This window comes from Homarus americanus, unplaced genomic scaffold (assembly GCF_018991925.1).
Source record: "Homarus americanus isolate GMGI-L3 unplaced genomic scaffold, GMGI_Hamer_2.0 scaffold17856, whole genome shotgun sequence".
Taxonomy (NCBI): domain Eukaryota; kingdom Metazoa; phylum Arthropoda; class Malacostraca; order Decapoda; family Nephropidae; genus Homarus; species Homarus americanus.
In genome coordinates this window covers 644,236-672,125 of record NW_024738735.1, presented here as the reverse complement: position 1 = coordinate 672,125, position 27,890 = coordinate 644,236, and the positions used below count along the sequence as shown (strand labels likewise).

At 42.9% G+C, this 27,890-nt stretch overlaps 1 protein-coding gene across 2 annotated transcripts in view; it reads right to left on the bottom strand.

The window, feature by feature from the left end:
• LOC121874333 (GATA-binding factor C-like) overlaps positions 1 to 27,506 on the bottom strand; it is a 168,277-nt gene extending 140,771 nt beyond the window's left edge. For both annotated transcript variants that reach the window (XM_042378454.1, XM_042378455.1), the window contains exons 1-2: positions 26,696 to 27,506; positions 19,446 to 20,547 (exon numbers count right to left, since the gene is read on the bottom strand). In XM_042378454.1, the coding sequence (XP_042234388.1) occupies positions 19,446 to 19,821 (376 nt within the window). In that variant the 5' untranslated portion in view covers positions 19,822 to 20,547; positions 26,696 to 27,506. The remainder of the gene's footprint in view (positions 1 to 19,445; positions 20,548 to 26,695) is intronic.
• Between the last annotated feature and the right edge of the window lie 384 nt (positions 27,507 to 27,890).

Sequence of the window (27,890 nt, the reverse complement as noted above, 5' to 3'; positions counted from 1 at the left end):
GTACACCGGTGTTCGTCGCCAATTAACCAGAAGCGAGTACAATCCCTTAGTTACGCTCACACCTTCCTTACACGAACGCCGGGGTAAGGAAGAGGAAGGAGGAAACCGAGAGATCAGAGGAGGAATGGAGAGGTGGGAAGAAGAGACGAGGGGGAATAGCGGAAGATCAGAGGGGGAATGGGGTGAGGCAGAAGAAGAGAGGTAGTGGTAAAGGGAGAGGAAGGAGGAATAGAGGGAGATCAGAGGAGGAAGGAAAAGAGGAAGGGAGGTAGAAAAAGATAGTTGGAAAGAGAGGAGTGATATGAAGGAAAAATGTGGAGAAAGAGGATTGATATGGGAGGAGGAGAGGGAGGAAAGGAAGGGATGTATAAGATAATGAGAAAGGGAAAGATTAGAGATAGAGCAGAAGAAGAAGAGAGGGAGATGGAGAAAGAGAATAGTGATGAGGAAGAAGTGAGAGAAAGAGAAATAGGAGAAGGAGAAAGAAGAACAAGTGGGAAAGATAAGGAAAGGGATAAGTGAGAGAGAGGAGATGGGAAGGAAAAGGGGGAAAATAAGAGGTGAGGGGTAAAAGGGAGATTAGAAGAAAGATGGGAAGGGAACAAGACACATAAAAAAAACAATAAGAGAAACTAAATAACACACAATAAAGAGAAGTAAACAGAGAGAACAAAACCGAATAAAAAAAGAAAGAAATAGAACAGCGAATAACAGAGATAAGACCGAAGAAGAACAAGGAACTATGACAATTATTTACTGCTGAATAACACATAACAAAAACAAAATATGCAATACGGAATAAAAGAATAAGAACAATAAATAAGATGGAATAAGAAGGAGATACGTGTACAGAAAGAACATATACATAACACAAAAGAAAGACAAGAGAGAACAAAGGTAAAGAAGAACAAGAAAGAACAAGAACAAAGGCAACTAGAAGCAGCAGCAGTTGAGGAAGGGAGGGAGGGATGGAGGGAGGGAGGGATGGAGGGAGGGAGGGAAGGAGGGAGGGAGGGGTGTCGCTGCTGTGTCTCTCATTAGTCGTCAGCTCCACCACTTTATGCAGCACCCGCCACCCTCCTCCTCCTCCTCTTCCTTCCCTCCTCCTCCTCCTCCTCCTCCTCCTCCGTCTACCACGACGAGTGACGCGCGTACCGTGAAGTGTTCCTCCTCTTCCACACACACACACACACACACACACACACACATCTAGGGAGCTTCATGGTCTATGGGATGAATTGTTGTCTGGGGAAGAACCTTGAGCTATGTGTCGCCTGAGGAAGGTCTTAGTTTTTGTTTGGGGGCTAGTCGTTGCTAGGGGTTCCTGGTCGTTGCTGGGGGTGCCTGGTCGTTGCTGGGGTGCTTGGTCGTTGCTGGGGGGTTCCTGGTCGCTGCTGGGGGTGCCTGACGTTGCTGGGGCATGGTCGTTGCTGGGGGTGCCTGGCTGTTGCTGGGGTGCCTGGTCGTTGCTGGAGTGCCTGATCGTTGCTGGGGTGCCTGGTTGTTGCTGGGGTGCCTGGTCGTTGCTGGGAGTGCCTGGTCGTTGCTGGGGGGTGCTTCTGGTCGTTGCTGGGAGTGCCTGGTCGTTGCTGGGGGGTTCCTGGTCGTTGCCAGTGCCTGGTTGTTGCTAGTGCCTGGTCGTTGTGCTAGTGCCTGGTCGTTGCTGGGGGTACATGGTCGTTGCTGGGGTGCCTGGTTGCTGGGGCGCCTGGTCGTTGCTGGGAGTGCCTGATCGTTGCTGGGGTGCCTGGTTGTTGCTGGGGTGCCTGGTCGTTGCTGGGAGTGCCTGGTCGTTGCTGGTGCCTGGTCGTTGCCGGGGTACATGGTCGTTGGTGGGGTGTCGGTCGTTGCTGGGGTGCCTGGTCGTTGCCGAGGCAGTTCGGTCGTTGGGGGTAAAATGGTGGTCGTTACTGGGGTGTCTTGGTCGCTGCTGAGGGCCCGGTTGCTGGGGTACCTGGGAGTTGCTAGGGGTGCCTGGTTGTTGCTGGGGTACCTGGGAGTTGCTGGGGTGCCTGGTTGTTTACCTGGGATGGTGTGGTTCAAAGTCCATCATACACCAGGATACAAAGCCTCTACGTCAATCCGCGGTGATGTTGGTGTCCAGCTAAACGTCACAGAGGAACCTACTGTCTCCTTATTCTCGGCTCCAGAACATCATCCAGTGTGAGCGGGGGTTTCGGTGACACACACACACACACACGTACATGTCTTACTTAACTCCCCCAAAATAATCAACTGAATATTAACCCACAGTATACTTCACCTGATGATTAACACCTAAAAGTCACCTAGGGGTAGAGTTAGGTTAGGTAAGGTTAGGTTAGGTTAGGTTAGGTTAGGAAGATTTGTGTGTGTGTGTGTGTGTGTGTGTGTGTGTGTGTGTGTGTGCTCTTGACCTACACATCTGAACAAGGCGGAAGAGGATAAGGATATCATAATCCAACACCTGTAATATAATAGCAAATATAATAGCCATAGTGGGAAGGCTGTGTCGCTTTTGTGTTATTAATACCAGGATTATAACTACTACACCTATTAAACGTACTGTACCGTTATTAATGATCGTAATAACACAGTACTAGGAGTATTAATAGAATAAACTAATAGGAATTGCAATTAATAGCAACCAAAAAAAAAAAAATGTTGCTGACAGTTGTAGTAGTGTTGATGGTAATAGTGGCAGCTTGAATGGTAGTTTTTATGTGGCTTATAAATACAAGAGAAGACCGCCACTAACAGTAACAACTAAGACACCACATGACTGTCACCATAACTGTCACTAGGGCCATTCTGTCACCTTCATCAATACACCAACCCTCCCTTCCTCCTTTCCATCTCTCTCTCCTTCCTTCCTTCCTTCCTTCCTTCCGTACCCACCTCTCTTCCTTGTTAACAGAAGACGTAAACCAGACTGCTACAATTTGACACCAGAGAATGAGGGATCAGCCCACCTCCCCTAGCCCACCGACCCACCACAAAGCAGGGGAAAAGGTGGGAGGGAGGAGTCTAGCTCACCTCAAATGCACTTACGTATACTCAACCATTTTTTTTTTTTTTAGTTTACGAATATCTCACCATCACCACCATCAATCCACCACCATCACCACTACCAACCCACCATCACCAACCAATCCACCATCACCACAAACAATCCATCATCACCACAACCACCATCACCCCCATCACCATTCCACCCAACACCACCCCATCACCACAACCACCACCATCCCCAGATATTCACTCCGCGTTGTCACTGGGTTCCATCGATACCCCAGGGATCACCTACACCCTTTAAACTGACACCCAAATGACACAGAATGACACTAAGTGACACCCACCACTACCGCGCCCGTACTTACTTGGTGCTGGTCGATTATGATGAAGAGGAGGAAGGGGGGAAGGGGAGAGGAAGAGAATGGGGAGGTGAAGAAGGGGAGGAAAATGGTGGGGGGTGTGAGATGGGGTAAGAAAGATGAGGTGTAGTGAAGGATGAGAGGGATGGAGGATGAGTGATGGAAGGTGAGGTAATAAGGATGGAGGGATGAGAGGAGTGGAGGATGAGGTATAGGGATGAGAAAATTAAGGTCAAGTAAAGGATAGAAGGGATGGAGGATTATGTGACGTAGGGGAAGAGAAGGATTTAAGGATGAGAAGTGGGGATGGGAAGGATAGGAGATGAAGGAGGGGGGATAAAATTATAATGTGTTCTCCTATAATACGTTTATTAGACCGTCCCTCACCTGTCCTATAATCTCACCTATCCCAGTGCCCTCACATCCTAGGACTGATATCCTTGAAATGATCCTTCTTCCCCAAGGACATTCTATTCCCTCAAAAAATCCTTCCCTAATATCAACCTGATAAAGAACAATCCTTGGCCTTTAACCACCCTATCCCAAAACCATCCTTCAAACACCAATGTAACCTGAGTCGTATCCTATTTCAAGAAGATATCCTTAAAATCATCCTAATCTTGAGTCCATAACACAATATTTTATTCCTCCAAGACCATCCATCCTAACCTCCCTGGGGGGCCCAAGGTCACTTACCCCAAGACCATCCTTCACCACCATCCTTCACCACCATCCTTCACCACCATTCTTCACCACCACATCCTTAGAGCCACTACTGAAGGAGCACGTGGTGGTGGTGGCGGGGACAACAACTCGTGTGTCGGCCCAGCATTACTTATCCTGACAGTAAGTTGTGTTTTTGTTTCTGCCTCCCAGTAAATCTTGGTGAGAAGCAGCGGCCGGGAGATGGGTAGTGTGGATGTTTGGTGGGTGGTATAAGGGGTGGGTGGTATAAGGGGTGGGTGGTATAAGGGGTGGGTGGTATAAGGGGTGGGTGGTATTAAGGGTTGCTGGTGGATAGTATCAGGGAGTGTTTGGTGGGTGGTATTAGGGGTGGTTGATAGGTCTAGTGGTAGTGGGTGGTGATGAAGGAGTGTTTGGTAGTGAGGATGGTTGGAGAGTGACTTGTGGGTGGTGTGGGCGGTGGAGGTGATTGGTAAGTAGTTCTGTAAGGTTGGAGGTGGTGTGGGGGGCTAGAGTGAGGCATGGAGATAGTGTGGGCGGCTAGAGGGAGACTTGGGGATAGTGTGGGCGGCTAGAGGGAGACTTGGAGATAGTGTGGGCGGCTAGAGGGAGGCTTGGAGATAGTGTGGGCGGCTGGGGGAGACAGCAGGAGACTTGGGGAGACTTGAGATAGTGTGGCGGCTAGAGGAGACTTGGAGATAGTGTGGGCGGCTAGAGGGAGGCTTGGAGATAGTGTGGGCTGGAGACTTGGAGATAGGTGTGGGAGGGAGACTTGGACAGTGTGGGCGGCTGCTTGGAGATGTGTGGGCGGCTGGAGGGGAGACTTGGAGAGATAGTGTGGGCGGCTAGAGGGAGGGTTGGAGATAGTGTGGGCGGCTAGGGAGACTTGGGGATAGTGTGGGCGGCTGAGAGGCTTGGAGATGGTGTGGGCGGCCTTGGAGATAGTGTGGGGCTGGGGAGGGTTGGAGATAGTGTGGGCGGCTGCTTGGGGATAGTGTGGGCGGCTAGAGGGAGACTTGGGGATAGTGTGGGCGGCTAGAGGGAGGTTTGGAGATAGTGTGGGCGGCTAGAGTAAGGCTGACCTTAATGTTATTGAATCCACTTCGTCCATTATGATTAAATATTTCTGTCTTTGGAGGAGAGAAAAGACATAGAAGTTAAATAAAACTTAGAATTTAACCGAGAATAAAAAAACACACAAGGAGAAAGAAAAAACACGGGAATACTCACGATGAAAACCAAAAATATAGACGAGGGAATACACAAGAGAAAGCGAGAGAGAAAGTTGGAGAAAACCATAGAAAATACAGGAAAGAAAACAGGAAAGATTAAGAAAGGCAGAGAGAATATACAAGGGAAACCGAGCCAAAAAGAGGAAGCGGAAAACAGGGAGAAAAGCGAGGACTCTAGACCGACATTTGTTTACGGTGACAGTCAGGCCGTGTTTTGCCTTCCCTCCACCACCACCTCTTCTTCTGTGGTGTGGCATTACCCTATATTCTTGAGTGCGAGGTGTTCTTCTGTGTACTTAAGGTGCTGATTGAGTGTATGTGGGTGTATAACTTAGGTGTATTTAAGTCCCTGGTGTGAATGTAAATGGGTGTAGCCTCCGTGTATATCTAAGCCTTCATTTGAATGTTTATGGGTGTAGCCGGTGTATCATTTTACGTTAATTTGAGTGTATTTGGGTTCTAAATTAAGTGTAGGTGGGTGTAGAGTATACGGTATAAAGTCAGAATAAGTATAAACTATGGTATTCATTATGAGGTGTAGTTCTGTGTAATTAAGTAAATTTTTTTAGTGTAGTTTACAATATCATCATCTATCTTTCCACCTAACTTACAATGATTTCTTTCAACCAATAACCATTCTGCAATCATTATCCACCAGAGTCCTACCACCACCAGTCCTACCACCACCATTACCACCACCTTCCACCACCACCTACCACCGACACCACCACCACCACCACCACTACCATCACCATCACCAACAACAACAACAACAATCCATCTACTGTATACATTATGGTTGTTACAGACAAATCACAACCTTATTACCTTGTCTTTCATTATTACCATCACCACAACACTCTTTCTCTTCTTTCTTAATTCTCTTATCCCCAACCTCCATATTCACCCCTTCTCATCATCTACCCCTTCACCAGCTATCCCTCCTCCCCGTCTATTCTCCCTCACCATCTATCCCCCCCTCACCATAAGCTCACCATATCTCCCTTCATCACCAATCCTTTCCCTTCCTCCTTCCCGTTATCATCATCCTCTATTTAATACAAATTCGAAAAACTTCTATTCACTGTATTCTCTTCCAGTACTACCATCACCAACACCACTATTACCAACGTCACCATACACCACCACAATCACCACCATTATCATCACCATTCACCATTATCACCACCACGACCACCATTCTACTACCAGCATCACCATCACCATCACCACCACTATCCACCCGCCTATCCATTCACAGGACTCCCCTTTTAACTTCCCTCACCATGAAGCGATATCCCGGTGCAGGACGCCAACCCAGCCCAGCGCCCCTCTGATTTCGGCCGCCCACTGCTGCTTTACCGTTCTGTTTGTCGGGGTGAGAGCCATTCCTCGCCTTAGCTTACGGCCCCAGTGCGACGCTCAATTGCCACAGAGAAGGAGATAGAGAAATTTAAAAGGCCAGGAGTCGATGGGGGTTTTCAACAGGCCGACGGATTTAGCAGTGGGGTCGACTGTGTTCCGGGGTGGGCGTTAAATCCTGATTATTTGTGGCCCTCCTAGGAGTGGATGTCGACGGCTTGATGTACTGGTGTGTGTGTGTGTGTGTGTGTGTGTGTGTGTGTGTGTGTGTGTGTAAATACATAAATTCATGATTGCATACGAGTACATATGAGATAAATAGACAGTTGAACAGGTAGACTATGAGAGAGAGAGTGTTAGGTACACCACTAACACTCCAGATGAAAATAAACTCAATGTTAAAAAAAAAAAGAGGAAAAAAAATGTCCCGATAAGACGTCGTAATAGAGTTCCTTTGAAGTACCATATAAGAGAGCGTCGTAAGAAAAGTCTCCTTTTCTTTTCATGTGGTGCCAACCAGACCCCGTCAGGTGACACAAAAACCACGAGGAAAAATACAGAAGTGAAATATGTCATAAAGGACCTAGTGGTAGAGCCTAATGACCTCACTGGGGTTTAAACGCCCTCTCCTCCGGACAAGGATCAAGGTGTCGCGTTTTCGTCGTTGCGACAGACGCGTTCGGCTGTGCTTTGACTTTACTACCTCGCCTTTTTGTAATTTCTCAATGGAAATGGGACGTTATACGGCGCCGTACTGCCTGATACTTTATAACACATCTCGGGAGTGTCCATGACGAAGACTCTGGTCCGTGTAAACAACTCTAACAGGACGGCAACTTGTCTCCACTTTTTTTTTTACACTCCGGGCAAAACATGTCATTACCATGCTCACTGGCTGTGTATGTTAGTCTCTCTTACCTCTGTCATTTATCTTGAAGGCGAGATAATGACCTTAAGTTCGCAAAGTATTATGGGGCTTTGTGCGATGTGCTAAGCTTATATCTGATCACACACACACACACACACACACACACACACACACACACACACACACACACACACACACAACCTATATTATCTTTGCTTAAGGGAAGGGAGGATAAATAAATTAATCCCTGGTATAAAAGAAGAATAGAGTTAAACAAGACAACGAAAAGACGAAAGGAAAAACGCCACAAGCAGATAAACACCGGTCTTATAACATGTGAATGGAGAAGCAACAAACATCAGAGACTCTATTGTAAGTCTTAGACGCGGCAAAACAGATCATGTTAAAAGAAAGACGAAGAGCTTAGCAAAAACACAACAGTAGGAGCAACAAGTAAAGATTTCCAATGTTAGAGGAGGAAATTATAAGGAATAGAAAAAAAAGAAAGAAAATTCGTTATTGGGTTGGATCAAGTTCAGTATATAAACATACACTCTCAAAGTACATTACCAGTAACACGGGTAAAAACAACAGAGCATCGCCATTAGAGGATCAAGTAAAGTGCATGTACTTTGTAATAGAACGAGGTGCAAAACAAAAGAGGATCGGCTAAACGAGACAAGAAATTACAGAGTGGGAGACAAAAGAGGCTGGTCAACTGAGGATCAGGTTTAGTGCTGTTCCTCCCTGATCGCACCTTCAGGAGACAAACCCACTAAGGCTGCCAAGAAGTATAAATGTCGGGGGGAGCGAGGATTGAGTCGTTCTAGCCGCCCCAGAAATCCATAAAACGCAACCCGAGACGAACGTTTGCAATAAAACAAGAAATAAAGGAAAAACGACAAGCGAGGTGTCGGGACCCACTCCCCCGTGAGACACGATAAAAAACTGTTATGGTACATCGTCAAGACTTTTTTTTACCAAATTCGGGACATGTTGGTATTTTGGAGTTGTTTATATTTTTACTCAGAGTGTGAAATATATTGTAATATTTAAGTTAGTTAATGTACGGATAATATTAACTCGGTATACTAAATTAAGTGAATTAAATTTAATAATCGTACTAATAATAATCTAACAATGATATAATTAAAAAAACATTTAGCAGCATATAATGTGTAACACACTGTTCTCTAACGTAGATAATTACTAAGGACACGACAACTAGTTCATTTTGTTTCAGTAACAGAGGAAAGAAACACCGCCCGTAAAGTCAAGTATATACCGGGAACCTTGATTCGTTTCCCTGGTGATGGAGGGGCGGGAGGCAGCAGGCCAGCCACCACCCACCATCGTCACTCATGTTGATAATGGTAACCTAAATCTGTCATCCCGTGTAGTTTAACCATTTGACTCCGCATCTGATCATCCCGAGAGATAGTGATCAGCCCGGGAGATAGAGATCGCCAGTGGGAGATAGAGATCATCACCACTAGAGATAGTGATCTGATGCAAGTCACTTCGCTGCCTGACAGGTGTATCACTGAAGCTCCCCTCGGAGGCTACAAAGTGTTAAATAACGGGGTCACTAAGGCTGGTTTTATAAGGTTGTATGATGGGAATGTTGAGTCTTAATGAGTCTCGGGGATGGGCCGTTGTGTAGGGGTGGCCGAGGCAGATCTTACAAAGTTGTGGGGAGGGAAATATGGTGATTGTACATCCGTGGTAATTGAAGATGCACATCCGTCAAGGGGCTTAATCAGAAAGACATCACTTTGAGCTTAATATATACAAATGATCAAAGTTCTTCCCTCTTTGCATACACGCCTCGGCTCCCGGCGACGACACTTCAAATATCAATCTAGTTTTAGCGATGTTTATCAAGAGTTCCAACAAGGCGGTGATTGAGATGAGATGTTGATGACACAAGAACCTTCGCGGCCCATTACCTCTGAATAGTCTTACATCTTGTTGAGATTTCTGACAAGATGGTAAATAAGCTGAAATGTTTACGTCTTGGCAGATAATTTTCCTTCAAGGCGGCCAGACGTAGGATGCAGACCGATCCATGCCGTAAGTGAGGTTCACTCTTCGGTCACTCCCAGAGACTAACATACTTCGAACACTTCCTTTCCTTAACAGATATTTAAACGTGTCCTGTTTTCCGGTGATACATAGAATACATAGAATTACAATAACATAAACTAATCAAAGTATTTCTAGTCTTTAAATACAGACGGTCAAGTTATATAATGTATAAAAGGTTTCTCGGTGAACATTAAACAAATATAAGGAAAGTTGACACGTGGTGTTTAATAGCGCTCGACACAAGGCCTTAGACCGGCGAGAAACAAAGGGGTGAGGACATAGTGTATGGCTGGGCGGAAAACCTGCCTCCACCTCGTTAATGGTCGACCCGCCAAACAAGGAGCGTCTATGGCAGCCTGACGCAACACTTTTGGTAGCACAATATTCTGATCAATCCTGAATCAACGGTGACTCATTATTCCACTCCTTAACTCTACTGAATCGGAGTGCTGGTCGGTAAATATTAACAAATGTATCGCGCTTAGGTTATACAATCACAAGTTTATTACTACATTTGAAGTAAAACTAAACTTTAGGTTCAAAACCACCAGCGTGGAATTCCAAGTACAACAACTTAAATGTTCTTCTTCGTTTTTTTATAAATACAAAAAGTAATGACGTCCTTCGCCAGCTCCCTATTAGAGGTGGGCCAGGCATTGTATACCCCAGCCCGTTACATGCGCCACTTAGGCTGGTGACTGATACTGACGGAGGGAGAGAGTAGTGGTGGGGTGAGGGGCAACCTGGGGGAGGTGGGAGGCTTGGCTGGTGGGGAGGTGCTTCTGTTGTTGGCTTGAAGACATTAGTTAGGTTAGGTTATATTATTTTCCAATTTTAATAATTTTATCTGATCAAAGAATTGGGGAGGTTATATGTATATATATATATATATATATATATATATATATATATATATATATATATATATATATATATATATATATATATATATATATATATATATATATATATAATATATATATATATAAAATTGGAGCACCCGAAGGGAAAAGGACTGGTGGGTCAAACTAGAAATCAGATATTTTTTTCCAAGAAAATTCCCGGAAAATATCTATCTTAATTGGAATCTCATGGAACGAAATTGCCAAATAAGTGAAACTTGCTTGGATGAGTCCAGGTGGGCTGTCTTCTTCACTTAAATATTTTGAGTTTTTTAATCCAAATGATACATTAGTTTACCTCACATGTCTCACTCCTCATCACACTATTTCACTCTTTAAAATATAAATGTTTCGCACCTCATCCGTCTACCAGATTAAAGATAACAAAAATAAAATTAAACCCTTGTCTGTCTCTATCTGTCTCTCTATCTCTCTCTAACTCTCTCTCTATCTCTCTCTCTATCTCTCTGTTATTGATTCTCTTTCACTTTCTCATTCTTTCTCATACGTAAAATAAAAATAAAATCCTCAAACAAATTAATTCCACCAACTCAAACATAATTGGAACATGGTGTAAATATCACTCCCCGGGTTTTCTCACTATCAGGTATCATCATAGTCAACGCCGGCACTAACCAGGAGGAGTTTTGTTGATGTCGTGAAGCTAAACAGTTACTAAGAATGAATAGTGTTGTTCTGTCGTTGTCTTCTGGTCTAACGATGTCTGTCTTCTGGTCTAACAAGGGCGTCTTTCAGATGGTCAGGAGGAACAGAGGATGACGATGAAATGGATAAAGGAAAATACCAATCGAGAGAGAGAGAGAGAGAGAGAGAGAGAGAGGTAATAATAACAAAATAAACTAAGTGTCTCTTTAGCTATAACTAACACCCAAAAGTATACAATATGTAAATACAAACACACACACACACACACACACACACACACACACATAAACAAACACAGCTTATCTGGTTTTGATCTACCCTGAACGTTGTGTTTGTCGTATATACAAGTATACAAATACATACATAAAAGATTAGTAAATACATATGTAAGTAGATATTATTACCACATATCAATTTACATTCACATTTATGTATTTATGTATATTTATATAAGTGTATATGTGAGTGTATGTAATATGGTCTGAATGATTCAACCCCACAGTCAGCTCCCCCAAGACCCCTGTTATAAGACCTTTAAGGTGGGATATAAATGACTGCTGCCAGTTAAGTTGTATAGATTAGTGTTATACATACATACATACATACATACATACATACATACATACATACATACATACATACATACATACATACATACATACATACATACATACATACATACATACATACATACATACATACCATTACATTACATTACATTGCATACAAACAAATAACTTAGATTCATAGAGATATACAGTACATATCAGGTATATGTATACTTATTCACAATTACACACACACACACACACACACACACACACACACACACTCTCTCTCTCTCTCACGCACACACACACACACACACACACACTCTCTCTCTCTCACACACACACACACACAGACACACACACACACTCTCTCTCTCTCACACACACACACACACACACTCTCTCTCTCTTACACACACACACACACACACACACACACACACACACTCTCTCACACACACACACACACTCTCTCTCTCTCTCTCTCTCACACACACACACACACACACACACACACACCTCTCTCTCTCTCTCTCACACACAGACACACACACACTCTCTCTCACACACACACACACACACACCTCTCTCTCTCTCACACACACCACACACACACACACACACACACTCTCTCTCTCTCTCACACACACACACACACACCTCTCTCTCTCTCTCTCTCTCTCACGCACACACACACACACATACACACACACACACACACACTTATACATACACCACAGCACTATAACAAGTAATTAACCTGTAACATATATTGTAAATCGCCCTTAGTAATCACAAGGTGTTAAGCGTGGTGTGTAATGGCCGGTGCGAGGGAAAACTTTAACCTCGCTGAAACCTGGTGATTATCTTGTTCTTTGCCGTTAATGTGATAAATGATATGGTAAGTTATCGTAGGCATCACGGGAGTTGGCCCCCTTGTGTGATAAATACACTCTAGTAACCCCGCTTAACCGGACCTCTCCCTGGTGTGTGTGTATACCTGCGGTAATCCGAACATTTTCTTCAGTTTCCTTTCGGCCATCTCGGCACCTTGACGGACCTCGCTTGCCTCCAATCGCACCTCGTCCCGATCCGTATAGCCGCAATAACCGCGCCATTATCCGAATTAGCGTGCGGATAAGCGGGAGGTTGACCGTAATTGCAGTAAATAACACGTCACACGTAAATAACGGCGCTAACCAGCCCGTCAGCCGTAAATCACGAGGTAAACAGAGAGTATCGAGAGCCTGTGTGTCATCTCTCTCACGCAGATTTGCGGGGCGCTTCAAGATGCCCACGCGATAATAACAATTTTCAACTCTGTAACGCGCCGGACGCAGAAATTATTGGCTGGAAAATATGCTTGTTTCGGCTACGGACGCGGAGAAATTATTGGGGCCCCGAAAATATGCTTGTTTCGGGTCCGGACGCTGAAATTATTGAGCCCTGAAAATATGCTTGTTCGAGGCGGGGCATCAGGTGTAATTATCGTTCAGGTGGGGGAGTGTTTGTGATCCCAGGCTGGACCCCGACCAGCCAGCCAACCCCACGTCGTGAAGATGCCAGCGACGAGGAGAGCAGATAGAGAGAGAGAGAGAGAGAGAGAGAGAGAGAGAGAGAGAGAGAGAGAAGCAGGCACTAGCAAGCAGATAAAAACTCCTATTAGATAAACGCTAGTATATCAACACCATTTTCACACGTGGGGAGAGACATACCAGCTATTATGTCAGACTGTACCTATGTACTCCTACACAAAGTTAGGAGACAGATACAAGAAGAACATTTGGAAACTTTGGAAACTTTTTGCCTCCATCGGGATTATCTGTTGCATTTCTTAATACCTTTTCTTGTCCGGGAGTTAGTGTCTTGTAAGGTATCATTCCTGGGTTTCCACAAAGTAAGCAATATTGTCATTTTTGGGGTCACGTTCTGGGGTACATTTTGTCAAGAAAGGAAGAAGGTTTTTTTTTTTATACCAGGTTCAGGAACATCACGATTTTTTCTCTTTGATGCGACTGAGTTTTTTTCTTCACTAGTTAATGGCAAAAAATCAGAACAAAATGATACTTCTTTCACTTTGTAATATATTCAAAGAGGTTCCATTCGTCACTCGATATGCTTATAGTTACCCTGATCAACCTGACAACCTTACGAGTATTGCATTGTAAGTCCTCTCTGCCTCTTTCTATACACTACACCATTTTACTCAATCTTTTACAACTCAAACTCTCTATGTACGAGAAAACTACTAACCTACACAGAGGTCTTCCATAACAGGTCATATTCCTCAGGTTTATAATCTAAACAAACGATAAAATTCATCATCAAAGTACAAGCCACGATCACCACTCACAATACCGTCATTACTTATAAAATTCTGAATCTGGTTAAACTATAGTAAAGAAACACGAGGCCAATAATTGAGTTGTTGAGGGAGAAAACATAATATTTCCCTCTGCTTGTGTTCAGATATCGATTAAAAGTTTATGTTAAATATGAAACCAGTGTAGACCATCATCATTAATGGATGAGATATAGTCCTCTTCTTCATACAGGAAAGATCAGTGCAAAAAAAAAAAATTAAAATAAGAGAGAGAGGAAAAAAGTTCAAGTCTTGGGAAATGTTCGAAATTTATAAGGACTACACCTCATAGATACATTAATCCTGTTTTATACCCCCAAGAAAGTCTTAAAAATGGGGAGAGTTAGTCTATTTGTATTTATTTTATTAATTTTATTTATTTATTTTATTTATTTATTTATTTATTTATTTATTTATTAATTTATAGTACATCTTCATACACGTTTCTGGGTCTTTGGATACTTAAACTCACTTAAATTTACTATTTTTCTCTTGGTCTTCTTCACTAGATGATTACAGAGACAAATAAGTATATAAGTAAGGTCAGATAAGTACATGTTAAGTCACTTAGATATATGCAAAGTGTGTGTGTGTGTGTGTGTGTGTGTGTGTGTGTGTGTGTGTGTGTGCGTGTAATTTGTAAATGAAGTGGCGAAGGATGAGATGAATGAAGAAACGGAGAGAGAGAGAGAAAGGAGGGGAGACGTACTAAGGAAGAGGGAGAAAGGAGGAATGGGAATAGGGAAAGAAAGGGAGAAGAAAAATAAAAGGTAGGGAAAGAAAAGGATAGGAGAGGGAAAAGGGAGAAGGAAAGAAGAGGGATGGAAGGTAAGAAGGAGGAGGATGGAAGAGAAAGGAGAGAGAGGAGGGAAAAGAAAAGATAGGGAAAAGGGAAAAGGAAGGGAGAAGGAAGAGTGGCAAGGAATGACAAGAGAATAGGGGAGATGGAGAGGGAGGAACGGAAAAAGAGAGGGTGTTAAGAAAGGATAGGAAAGGGAGGAGGGATGAAGGAGAGGCGAAGGAAGGGTGGATGATGAAGGAAATGAGAAGGAGGGAAGGGTGATGAGGGAAAGGAGAAGGAAGGATAGGAGGGGAAGAAGGGTGATGAACGAAGGAAGAAGGAAAGGAGAAGGAGGGAAGAATGAGGAAAGAAAGGAGAAGCAGGGAAGGATGATGAAGGAAAGGAGAAACATGGAAGGATAATTAACCAAAGGAGAAGGAGAGAAGGGCGATGGAGGAAAGGAGAGGAAAGAGTAGAAGAAAAAGAAGAAGGAGAAGAGGAAGAAGAAGAACGAGAAGAAGAAGAAGTAGGACGAGGTCTGCATCACGTGTTGGGGTGAGGGAACATAATTCTGTAGATTATGAAGACATGGCGTCAGAATTTGAAGGTTATGAGGCACTACCCCCAGAATTTAACGATTATGAGAGCGTCGAGGGAGGAGTTTACCGAGGTTTATGAGGCACTGGGCTTAGTATTTTATAACCACCAAGACCTCTGATTAGAATTTAAAGCACATCATGCCCTGGATCACACAGAATTTAAACATTATGAAAAAGGTAGGCTAGTATTTTCGTTTTTTTTTTTTAGTTTTTTTTTTATAATTTATTTTCAGATGTTTTGGAATATTGTTATCTATGCGTTTGGTATAGTTTAAATAGACGGATTGATAGGTATTGCTAGATAGATTAGGTGATATTTGTAGAGAGAGAGAGAGAGAGAGAGAGAGAGAGAGAGAGAGAGAGAGAGAGAGAGAGAGAGAATATGATAAAACAAAATTTTTCGTCAACTTCAGCAGGTGAGAGAGACTGTGTGTGTGTGAGATATATACATATATATAGGAACAGCCAGTCTTCACCCCCAGGTTGGAGGAAGGTACCCAGGCGACCTCCTTCCATCTCCTTCTCCTCCTTGTACCTCCCACCTCCCTCGACCTCACGAACTCTCCCCAAACTGGTCCACTCGAAGAGCCAGAATGAGTCCAGGTTTTTTTTTCTTCACGGAGACTTGTACGCTAAATTTCTCACCTAACTGGAGATGAGAGAGGATGTATTTAACTGGTTCTCTTAACTTACGATACACAAAATGTTAGCAAATATGGCAACGAAACACCATGGAGAGACTATATTAAACCCTCTCACTTAAATAACACTAAGAACACGTATCTAACTGGCAACACAACAACACTAACTAGCAAAGCAAAATGGCATTGAAATAACACAGACACTCTAAATTTACCAACTAGAAATGAAACAACGTATCTCTAACTGGCAACACTATGACACGAAGATGATGGCAAAATTATGGCATCGAAATCCCACTTGGAGACTCAACCGTAAGGAAGAGGCGTTCTTATAATCCAGGTTAGGGCGGAAATTTCAACGTGAGAATCTTAAGGAATCTGCAGCCTGGTGATGAGTGTAAAAGGGTCTTCTCTCCACGACCCTCAGCTGTTATCAGTTATTACCTTGTTATGCTGTTTATCGAGTTTTTGTTGGCATACGAGGAGGAGGAGAGAAGGAAAGGGGGGGGATAGGAGGGGGAGAGAGGGGGGGAGGGAGGGAGGGAAGATCCGATAAGAAGAAGAGCAGAGAATTGTACTAAGAAGAACTGTGAATGAGAAGAGACTGACACAGATGAGAGATAGGAGAGGAGGAGGAGGAGGAGAGGGATAGGTGGGTGGATGGATGGGTGAAGCAGGAGGTAGGTTGGTGGGTGGGTGGGTAGGTAGAGAGGAGGAGGGTTAAAGGAGGAGATAAAAGCAGTGCCGTGAATGGATGTAGCAGCAGGATTGTGGTGATAAGAGAAGGGCGTGGAAGGATAATCAAACGAAGGAGGTTATGTCTTGTTTTGGTGTATGTTTTGGATGTGATGATTCTCCCAAATGATCCAAGAGCAAGATTTTTTTTTTTTTGGTCATGACTTACTTACTTACTTACTTACTTACTTTGCTTACTTACTCACTCACTTACTTACTTACTTACTTACTTTGCTTCCTAACTTACTTACTTACTCACTTACTTACTTACTTACTTACTTACTTTGCTTACTTACTCACTCACTTACTTACTTACTTTGCTTCCTAACTTACTTACTTACTCACTTACTTACTTACTTACTTACTTTGCTTCCTAACTTACTTACTTACTCACTTACTTACTTACTTACTTACTTTGCTTCCTAACTTACTTACTTACTCACTCACTTACTTACTTACTTTGCTCACTTACTTACTTACTTACTTACTTACTTACTTACTTACTTACTTACTTACTTGATAATTAATTCAGTCTTTGTTTATTTTGATTCCATAGTTTTTATTAGTATACTGTATCTCATTCGCTTAATTACAGTTCAATATTTTGATGTTAACTAGATATCGATAACAAAGATTTTTTCCGGAGATCTTACAGTAATTTAATTTATCACCATATACAAACAACCTCACATAGTAAATAGATTAAAAAATATATATATATATTATGAAGATTTATACAATAACATAATATATCCCCGTGATATTTTTCTTCACAAAAACAAACTCACACTAAAAAAAAAAAAAACGCAATGCAGGGTGAAGGTTTAAGGACAGTGTGTGTGTGTGTGTGTGTGTTTGTGTGTGTGTGTGTGTGTGTGTGTGTGTGTGTGTGTTTGTGTTGCAGTATATCTTCTTAGTCATTTTTGCTTTTCTTGTCTCTCTCTACGCTTGTCTTAATAGCTGGACAGATAAACATTACCGCAGACTATAGGATTTAAATCTTCCATTACATTTGTTTTTCTCGTGTATGTGTAATAATGTGCTAGTTTATATTCTCTTAGTCTCGTTACTGAACCAACACCAAAACTCCATGTGTGACAAATGGCAAACAAACAGGCGATGTAATGTTGTTTGATAGATAACTTTATCATTGCTACAAACACCTACAATTACACCTAATCATACTTGCCAAACTTTCATCATCACTAGTATTCTTATCTTTATTATCATCATTGTTATCACTATTATCAAACATCATGTCACCAATACAATCACCATCTTTATCACTGTCATTTTTTTTTATCTTCACTTTCACCATCACCATTATACCTCTGCGTCACCATCTTTGGCACCATCAGTATCATTTACCAAAAGCTCACTTATATTATTCTTTCCTTCGTTGTACTTCTCACTATTCTTTCCCTCTCACTAGCCTCTCAAAAGTCTACTCCCTAAACGTTATTCCAATCCAACCCTCTCACTACCGTATTTATCCCTCTCATTCCCTCTCATCCCTATTTACTGATCACTCATTACCCCCCTTGTCACCATCTTTCTCCTCCTCTCCCCCTCAGTCTTTCCCACTCCTCGTATCATTCTACCCCCTCTCGCCACCCTACTCTCTCATCCCCTTACTTGTCTAACCATCCTATCCCTTATCACCCCTCCCCCTCCCCCCCTTTTCCACACGTCTCCCTCACCCTTCTCCCTTTCGTTCTACTCACCGATTCAACCCTTACACACACACACACACACACACACACACACACACACACCTCACTCTAAAAAAAGATAGTTTCCTCCTTTAACTTCACCACACATAAACCTATGACCTACCCACCTAACACTACGAGACAGGTGCAACTGATCAAAGATGGGTCAGGTAGATAACAAGCACTGTCGCCAGGGACTTCCAAGGTGGTGGGGAGAATTTTACGAGGCTAGGGACAACCATTCTCTTCCTCACCGAGTCTGATTTCATTATAGTGTGGATAGGGGGGGATGGGTGCAGGGTGGGATATTTTACGTTTGTTTTGGGGGAGAAATGTAGGGGAGAGGGTGAGGGTGAATGGAAGGTAAGTGTGTGTGTGTGTGTGTGTGTGTGTGTGTGTGTGTGTGTGTGTGTGTGCCCCTTGACTTAGTGATATTTCCTAACCTCTTTCACATTACCTGAAACCCCATTCTAAAATATCTAACTATTTTTGTCATGTAATGTTAACCACATATTTACGAATCACCATCTAATATGTAATCAAATCACATATCTCCCTGTAAACAAACAACAAATAAGAGGGTAATTGAGTAACTCCCGTCAATGAAGATATAATTTCCAACAATAGGATACACCTCACCCACCGCCTCCTCACTATTGTATGTTGCTATCACGAGAATCACATCACCGTCTTGAGTCCCTTTGGTAATACTTCACCGCTGGTCATGTCACACTTCCTCTGAACATCGTTTTATAGACCCACATCCTCAGGCTATCCAGTAAAGCCGTAAGACTGAACAATTGCCACAATATGATGAGTTATTTAGAGCTAATTGAAGGGATTTTGTGGATAAATTATGTGGTTTTAGGAGGAGTTACCAAAACAAATAAGGAAGGTTTTTGTACTCACCGTGTGTGTTGTGTGGGTACTGTTGCAGCGTGTGGTTGTGGCCGGCGTTGTGGGCGTGAGCGTAGTAGCGAGCTCTTTGTTCACGCCCATTTGAGTCTAGGGAGGTAAAGAACCCATCCACTTCTTCCGGGGGGAGCAGTGTCCCTTGTTGCCCTCCTGTGTGATGGCTGGCTACGCCCCCACTCAGTGAGATTTGTGTCTCGACATTCATGGGTGTCGGGGCGTTAGGATCGTTGGCGTCCATGTGGGTGTGAGTGTCCAGGGCGCCCTCATGGGGGTTTTCGTCCTTGAGGTGCATGCCTGGGGGTCCCTCCTCCATGGGTGGGTGTGCCCCTGGGCCCCCGTCGGTGTACCAGCTGGCCCCGTCGTCGTCCATGGGGAAGTGGTGCTGGGAGACTATACACTACCAGGCCCCCATCACACGACTCTACCGCTCGCTGCCTCTGGTGCTCACTAACACTCTTCACTTGTCATTGTTTTCCACTTTATTACTTCCTTCACTGTTTACTTCTCTTCCTTCGTCTCTTTGTTAATATTATGTCATGAGTCTGGCTGTAAATTCTGAATCGCTTATCACTCAATTTGATCACTTTTGTATATTTTTCCTTCCCACTATTTATTGATATACTTTTCCTCTCCACTTGTTTTTATTTATATTTTTTTTCTTCTCATTTACATCAACACCATCAAACTTATTCTTGTTTGTGTTTCATGTAGTGTTAGTAAGTCATTCTTAACTCCACTTCTTCACACTATAGAATATTTATACGGCTTCTGTGTTAGTCTTACATCCCAACACTATAGTCAGGTCGTAGTAAAATTTTCTAAGTGAAATAAGGAATAACTTCACTATTTACCTCGTGTATTAAAACAAACAACAAAAAAACAGAGGGAATATATCGTCTCACACAATATCCCCCCCACATGAGAAACCTGACAGAGTTTCCTTCTTCATTGGTGTGGGCGTGAGGGCGTGCGGGCGTTGACTCTGGTGGGCGTGGCAGCTATAAGAAGAACAACAACAGCACATCAGCAGCGTCAGGGGTCGTGGACATCCTCCTCCCATGGGCGTGTGACCGTTAAGCCTTATCAGCAACGTTATCTGCAAGACACGGATGTTGATGAGGTATAGCAGCTTCCCGCTACCTTATCGCTGATCTAGCACCTAACGCTACACCGCTAAAGTCACCTACAGAATACGCCTCTAAAAAAACAAAACACAAAATACATATTTTCACCATTAAGGAACAAAATAGCAAGTTTATATCACTTGTTAAAAAATCATAGACCATCTAGAATAAAAAAAAGAAAAAAAAAGAAAAAAAAGATATCAGGTTAATATTATAAATTTATCATATAGTATCAACAGCATCTCTGTCTCATCGATCCCGGAGAGTTTAGTGGGGATGGAGGGGGAGTGGAGAGGGAGGGGTGACGGGGAAGAGGGGGCAGGAGAGGGGGTAGGTGAGGGGGGAGGGAAGAGTGGAGGGGGAGAATGGAGTGTATTCGCTAAGAATGTGGTGAAATACGGCGTCACACACGGGAGTTTATCAGAGCGGAGATGGCTTTGTCCAGCGGCTGTATATAGAGATAAAAATGTCTGTAAAGGTGAATTTCAGACATACGCCTCTTCTTATCTCCTATGTGTGTGTGTTAAGGTGATATGGCTGATGTAGTGGAGGAGTCAAGATGGATTTATATAGGAAGGAAGGAAGGAAGGAAGGAAGGATGCTAGCTGGGTAATATTGTTGCTTTTGTTTACTAATGATTTACTCCAGTGAAGGAAACTTATTGAGTGTTGGTAAGAGTGATGGCAGACTGTATAGTAGTGTGTGTGTGTACTCTCTCTCTCCAGAAAGCCTGGATAGTTAATGGTGTTGATGACAAGGGGGGTGATGACAGAGGTAGTACCCGTCCCCCCATTAGCGTGTTGTGATGGCGGTGGTGTTGTTGGTGTTGTATGACGGTGATGAGACTGATGATGACCTGAGAGAGAGGGAGGGAAGGGAGGGAGGGAGGGAGAGACAGGAAGGGAGGGAAGGGGTGGATGGAGAGAGGTGGATAGAAGGAGAAGGGAAGTGAGGAAAGGAGTGAAAGAGAGTTTGAGGGAGATAAAGTAGGGAGATGGAGGAACACAGAAAGAGGGTATAGGAGTAAAACACAATGGAAGAGAGAGAGAGAGAGAGAGAGAGAGAGAGAGAGAGAGAGAGAGAGAGAGAGAGAGAGAGAGAGAGAGAGAGAGAGAGAGTTAGGATCAGATGTTGTTGTTTTTGTTGTAAGGTTGTGATGGTTGTTGCGGTGGCTGGTTCACTCAACTCCACCATCTTCTACACATCACTGTCTATCAATCACTGTCAATAATCCCTCCTCCCTTCCTTCATTCCACTCTCCTCTCCTGTCCTTATATCCCTGATTATTTAAAACTATCTTATTCTCTTCCTTTCTACGTGTTTACTTTATCCGTTTCATCCTTGTTTGTTATTTCTCTGTTTCTCTATCCCTGTCTTCCTGTCTCTCTGTCTCTATGTCTGTATGTCACGTGTGTGTGTGTGTGTGTGTGTGTGGGTGTGTGTGTGTGGTTAGCAGTGAAAATAAGAGAGATTTAATGCCAAGCAGAAAGAACATGATTAAAACGCATCACATGACAACATCGGACCCCGTAGAAAAGCATTACTTTCCTCCTACCTACATACACCTACGTCCTTCTACGACCCGTTTCAGCATCTAACAGCTTCCTCCTCTTCTTCTTCCTCCTCCTCCTCCTCCTCCTCCTCCTCCTCTTCCTCCTTGCCATCCTCCTCTTCCTCCTAATCCAATTCCTTGTCTCCTACTGTTCTTCCTCATTTTCCTCCTCCTAATCCTAATCCAATTCCTTGTTATCTTCCTCTTCCTACATTTATCTTCATTTTCCTCTTACGTCACTTGTTTACACCCTTACCTTAAAATTACCTCAAATCTTCCCTCTGGTCATCACCTTTTAGGCAGTCAATTTACCCATGAACCCTTAGCCATTGCCTCCCTAAAATCAAACGTCGTCTACCATTTATCCACATCCCTTACCCTAAACTGACCTAAAAATCTCCCCTACTTCCTCATTACACTTGGTCCTAAACTTATCTAAATTTTCCCTAACCCCACGAAGACCTGCCTGCTATTGTTTTAACCCATGTGTTAGGTAAAGGTTGGCTGTCTAACTAACCTCTGCTGGTGTGTGTGTGTGTGTGGGTGTGTGTGGGTGTGTGTGGGTGTGTGTGTGTGTGTGTGTGTGTGTGTGTGTGTGGGTGGGTGGGTGTGTGTGTGTGTGATAATGATGATGATGATGATGTTGAGTTAGTGTGTTTTTCTGTTGTTATTGTTGTTATTTGTTTTTGTTTCTGTTCTCTTGTTGTTGTTTGTTTATTTGTTTCATGTTGTAAATTACTGATGTTATAGTTTATGTTATTGATGATTTTTGTTATTATTATTGTTGTTCTTATTTGTTTTTGTTTCATATGTTGAAGTTATTGATGATGGAGTATTTCTTACATCTATTGCTACTGATATAATTGACAATAATAAGTGTTGTTGTTGTTGTTGATATTGTTGTTGTTGTTGTTGTTGTTGTTATTGATTTTGTTATTGTTATTATTGTTCATGTTGTTGTTAATGTTATTGTTGCTACCGTTACTGTTGTTGGTTTTATCATAGTGTTGCTGTTGTCGTCTTGGTCACACCCAACAAACAGAACGAAAAAGACTAATTTTATTTGTTTTTTGTTTGTTTATTATATAATACAATTTATTATATACGATATTTTTATACATCTTTAAATTATATTGTGATAAATCCAGAGTCATTTTATACCACTAAGAACTATAGAAAAATACTAGAATTGATTCTCTCTCTCTCTCTCTCTCTCTCTCTCTCTCTCTCTCTCTCTCTCTCTCTCTCTCTCTCTCTTTCTCTCTTCACTGTATCTCTCCCCCAATTAAGGACAGAGAGACACACACACACACACACCATAGGTATCGTAGCTATGACAACCGCCTGTGGTCGAGTCTACAAGAAACAGGATGACTATCGTAGGAGATGGTAGGAGTGGGTGTCCTTAATTGGGCGATGGTAATGAAGGTAGCCGTGTTGTAATTGGTGTTAGGAGAGCTGTGGTTAGTGATTGGGAGGTGGGGGGGTGGGGGCAGGGGTGGAGGAGGAGGAGGAAGAGGGGGGGGGATGGGGTGGAAGAAGAGGGATAGGTGTAATTAGAATGGAGTGGTTAATTATTGGTATCAGAGAGCTGGGTATAAAGGGGTTGGTTGGGAAATTGGTTGTGAAATTGGTTGTGAAATTGGTTGGGAAATTGGTTGTGAAATTGGTTGGGAAAAAGTGAGATTTTTTGTTATTATTATTTAGTTTAAGAAAAAAGACAAATAAGAGTACACACACACACACACACACACACACACACAAAGTGAACAACAACCTAACAACTCTTAATAACCTCGCTAGGAAACTACTAACCATAAAACCTAATAAGAATCTTTATAACTACCCACCAACCCACCCTAACAATCACTCCTTCTACCAAAACAACCAATTACACAACCTCTAAACTGCCATATTACAACTAGCTAATTCACTCAACCCTCCATAAGGCTCTAACTTAAAGCCCCTTTCTGAGACGACACCTGAAAATTGTCACTTGAAGCGCCTTATGACCTTCAAGTAGCTAATCAATGGGCTTTTTCATATTGTCCTGGAGTTTCTATTGGTTGATTGGGCTGTCGGCTGATGAGGTGGGTGAATTTTCGTTTGATATGTGACTTCAAAATCCCCTTCTTGTGCGGTGTGAAGATTAAAGCTATGAATAGTGATGATGATGATGATGATGATGATGATGATGATGATGATGATGATGATGATGGATACTAAGTTTTTACGATGTATGTAAAATAAATGAGGCGCCATCACACACACGCACACAGAGTAAAGTCATAACTCAGACAAAATCTTCCTCACAATATATGCTATAAAGTTTACAAATTCAATTTAAATAAAATAAACAAGGTGTTAACAGAGGAGTCACCCATAAAGAGAAGACGTAAGAGGGGGAAAAGACGAAGAAAAAAAAACAAAATATCTAAAGGTAAAAGAAGTGTTGATGATCAGATGAACAGCAGCTGAACAAAAAGATGTTCAGGAGGTGGAATGTGACGCTTCAACATTCCACCGCGGGGATGAACACCTGTTGTTGTGTTTTGTTGAACATATGACTTTAGAGAATTGTGCCACTTATGTTTAGTTCATTATTGTTTCTCTCTCTCTCACACACACATAGGATAGATAGGATAGATAAATAGATAGAAATAAACTTTGATAGATAGATAGATTGACAGGTACAGGTGCGTGTCAGGCTTATATAAAGGTAAGGATGGTTTACCTTATTATACGCTTGGCTAACTTTAATTACCTGGAATAATACCTAGGCCCGTAGTGTGTTGTTGTTGTTATTATTATTATTATTATTATTATTATTATTAGTAGTAGTAGTAGTAGTAGTAGTAGTAGTAGTGAAAATGCTGAAGATTTGAACTTTCATGGGTAATAATAATAATAATAATAATAATAATAATAATAATAATAATAATAATAATAATAATAATAACCATCGTCAATAAATGCCGTAGTTAATAGTCATCAACTTTTACCACCCCATCAATGAAGTCATCAACATTAACCACCACCACCACCATCATCAACATTAACCACTACCACCACCACCATCATCAACATTAACCACTACCACCACCATCATCAACATTAACCACCATCACCATCATCAACATTAACCACCACCATCATTAACATAAACCACCACCACCATCATCAACATTAACCACCATCACCATCATCAACATTAACCACCACCATCATTAACATAAACCACCACCACCATCACAACATTAACCACCATCACCATCATCAACATTAACCACCATCACCATCATCAACATTAACCACCACCGTCATTAACATTAACCACCACCACCATCATCAACATTAACCACCACCACCATCATCAACATTAACCACCACCACCATCATCAACATTAACCACCACCATCATTAATACATTAACCACCACCACCATCATCAACATTAACCACCACCACCATCAACAACATTAACCACCACCACCATCATCAACATTAACCACCATCATCAACATTAACCACCATCACCATCATCAACATTAACCACCACCATCATCATCAACATTAACCACCACCACCATCATCAACATTAACCACCACCACCACCATCAACATTAACCACCACCACCATCATCAACATTAACCACCACCATCATTAACATTAACCACCACCATCATCAACATTAAGCACCGCCATCATCATCAACATTAACCACCACCACCATCAATATTAATCACCACCATCATCATCATTAACCACCACCACCGTCAATAGACGTCATCAACATTAACCATTACCACCACCATCATCATTAACCACCACCATCATCCATATAAATCATCAACATTAACCACCAATTCATCAGGTTACAGAGAAACAAAAAATATCCCCGCTGAACCTTGACTAAAGCCACGTAACACACTTAACATGTTGTCACACCTCTTGCACGTGCCTCCACACCTGGCTATGAGTACCACCTGTAGTAATTATGTCACACCTCCACACAGGATATACACCGTGTTAGTTAGAGCTTAATCCCGAGAGAGAGAGAGAGAGAGAGAGAGAGAGAGAGAGAGAGAGAGAGAGAGAGAGAGAGAGAGAGAGATAGATAGATAGATAGAGAGAGAGAGAGAGAGAGAGAGAGAGAGAGAGAGAGAGAGAGAGAGAGAGAGAGAGAGTTAGTTTTCAACCCCCCCGGAAGCTAACCATTGAGCAAATAACAGGTATTATAGTAATGGGTGTAAGCAGTATACCTAGACGATGTAATGTACCGTAGCGTAGCGCAACTGTTCACACACGTCTGTATATACACAAACACAAGGAAATCATACACAGTTCCTCACACCAGACTATTAGACTCATATATATACATACAAATCCAAACCCATTTATACATTGTGTATTTACACCTATTATATATATTCATGTGCAAAGTTTATCGTACACAAAGCAATCACACACATATACACACTTGCATATACATACACTTACACACACACACATACACACAGAGGTAAACATACACACGTACAATACATACACAGACACTCGCGACTTACCAAGGTACATAGTCCACTTTTGGTTATGTTATTGTTTATACTTTAACAACAATATAGTAGTGGTTTAGGTAGACCTGCAGTCACTCTCTAGCTGGTTGTACTGTCCTGGCCACTGGCTGTCACTGTCCAGCTGGTAGCACTGTTTCTGATCCTTGGCTGTCACTGTCCAGTTGATGGTCCTGTCCTAGTCAACTGGTACTCACTCTTCAAGTTCATGGCACAGTTTTGGTCACTGACGTAATCACTAATCAGTTGGTGACACTGCCCTGGTCACTTGTGATCATCATTTAAGTCTTGGCACTGTCACTGTTTACTGTTTAACTAGCGATACTGTCCTCGTCACTGTACAACCGATTGCACTTTCCTTGTTCACTATTCAACTGTTGGCATATTCCCGGTCACTGGCTGCCACTGTTCAATTGGGGCACTGTCCTATTCACTAGCAGTCACTGTTCACCTGGTATCACTGTCTTGGTCACTGGCGGTCATTGCTTAACTGGTGACACTCCTGGTTACTGACGGGCACTGTTCACCTGGTGGCATTGTCCTGGTCACTGACGGTCATTGTTCAGCTGGTAGCACTGTTCTGGTCACTGGCGGTTACTATTCTGCTAGTGGCACTGTCCGACACCGCTTGACCCGTACTGATTTACTGAGGGCCCTTGAGGCTTTTACGAATATTTTGCCACGGCGTTCGTAAGTGCTCGTGCGCAAGTGACTCTCACGGGAGTCTCGCTTCTACGACCACCTGCCACAGACGTCACTACCCCGTACTGAGGAGCATTAGGGGGGGATGGGGGGCTCCGGCATTGTGGGGTCGGGGGTCAGTCAGTAATGGGGGGGAGGTGGGGGGATGAGGGGAAGGAAAGGAGTGGGGGAGGTGAGGGGGGAGGGTCTCCAAGGGGGAGTTAGTTGGTCGGTAGGTGGTAAGGGGGAAGAAGGGGGTTAAAGTGGGGGGTCGTTGGTCCACGGTGGCACTTCACATAAAACTTCCTTTTCTTCAAGTAGCACCTGCACACACCGCCCCCCACAACAACGGGCCGTAAACTCGCTGCTCCTCGCCACACTTTGACTTAGGGGGGGGGGAGGGGGGATGGGGAGAGGGGGAGACGGTCTCGAAGGCTGAGGGAACGAAATCCTCACGTTCTTTGACCCGAACCACTTTGACAAAAACGCGTTCAGCAGCCGAGTCCCC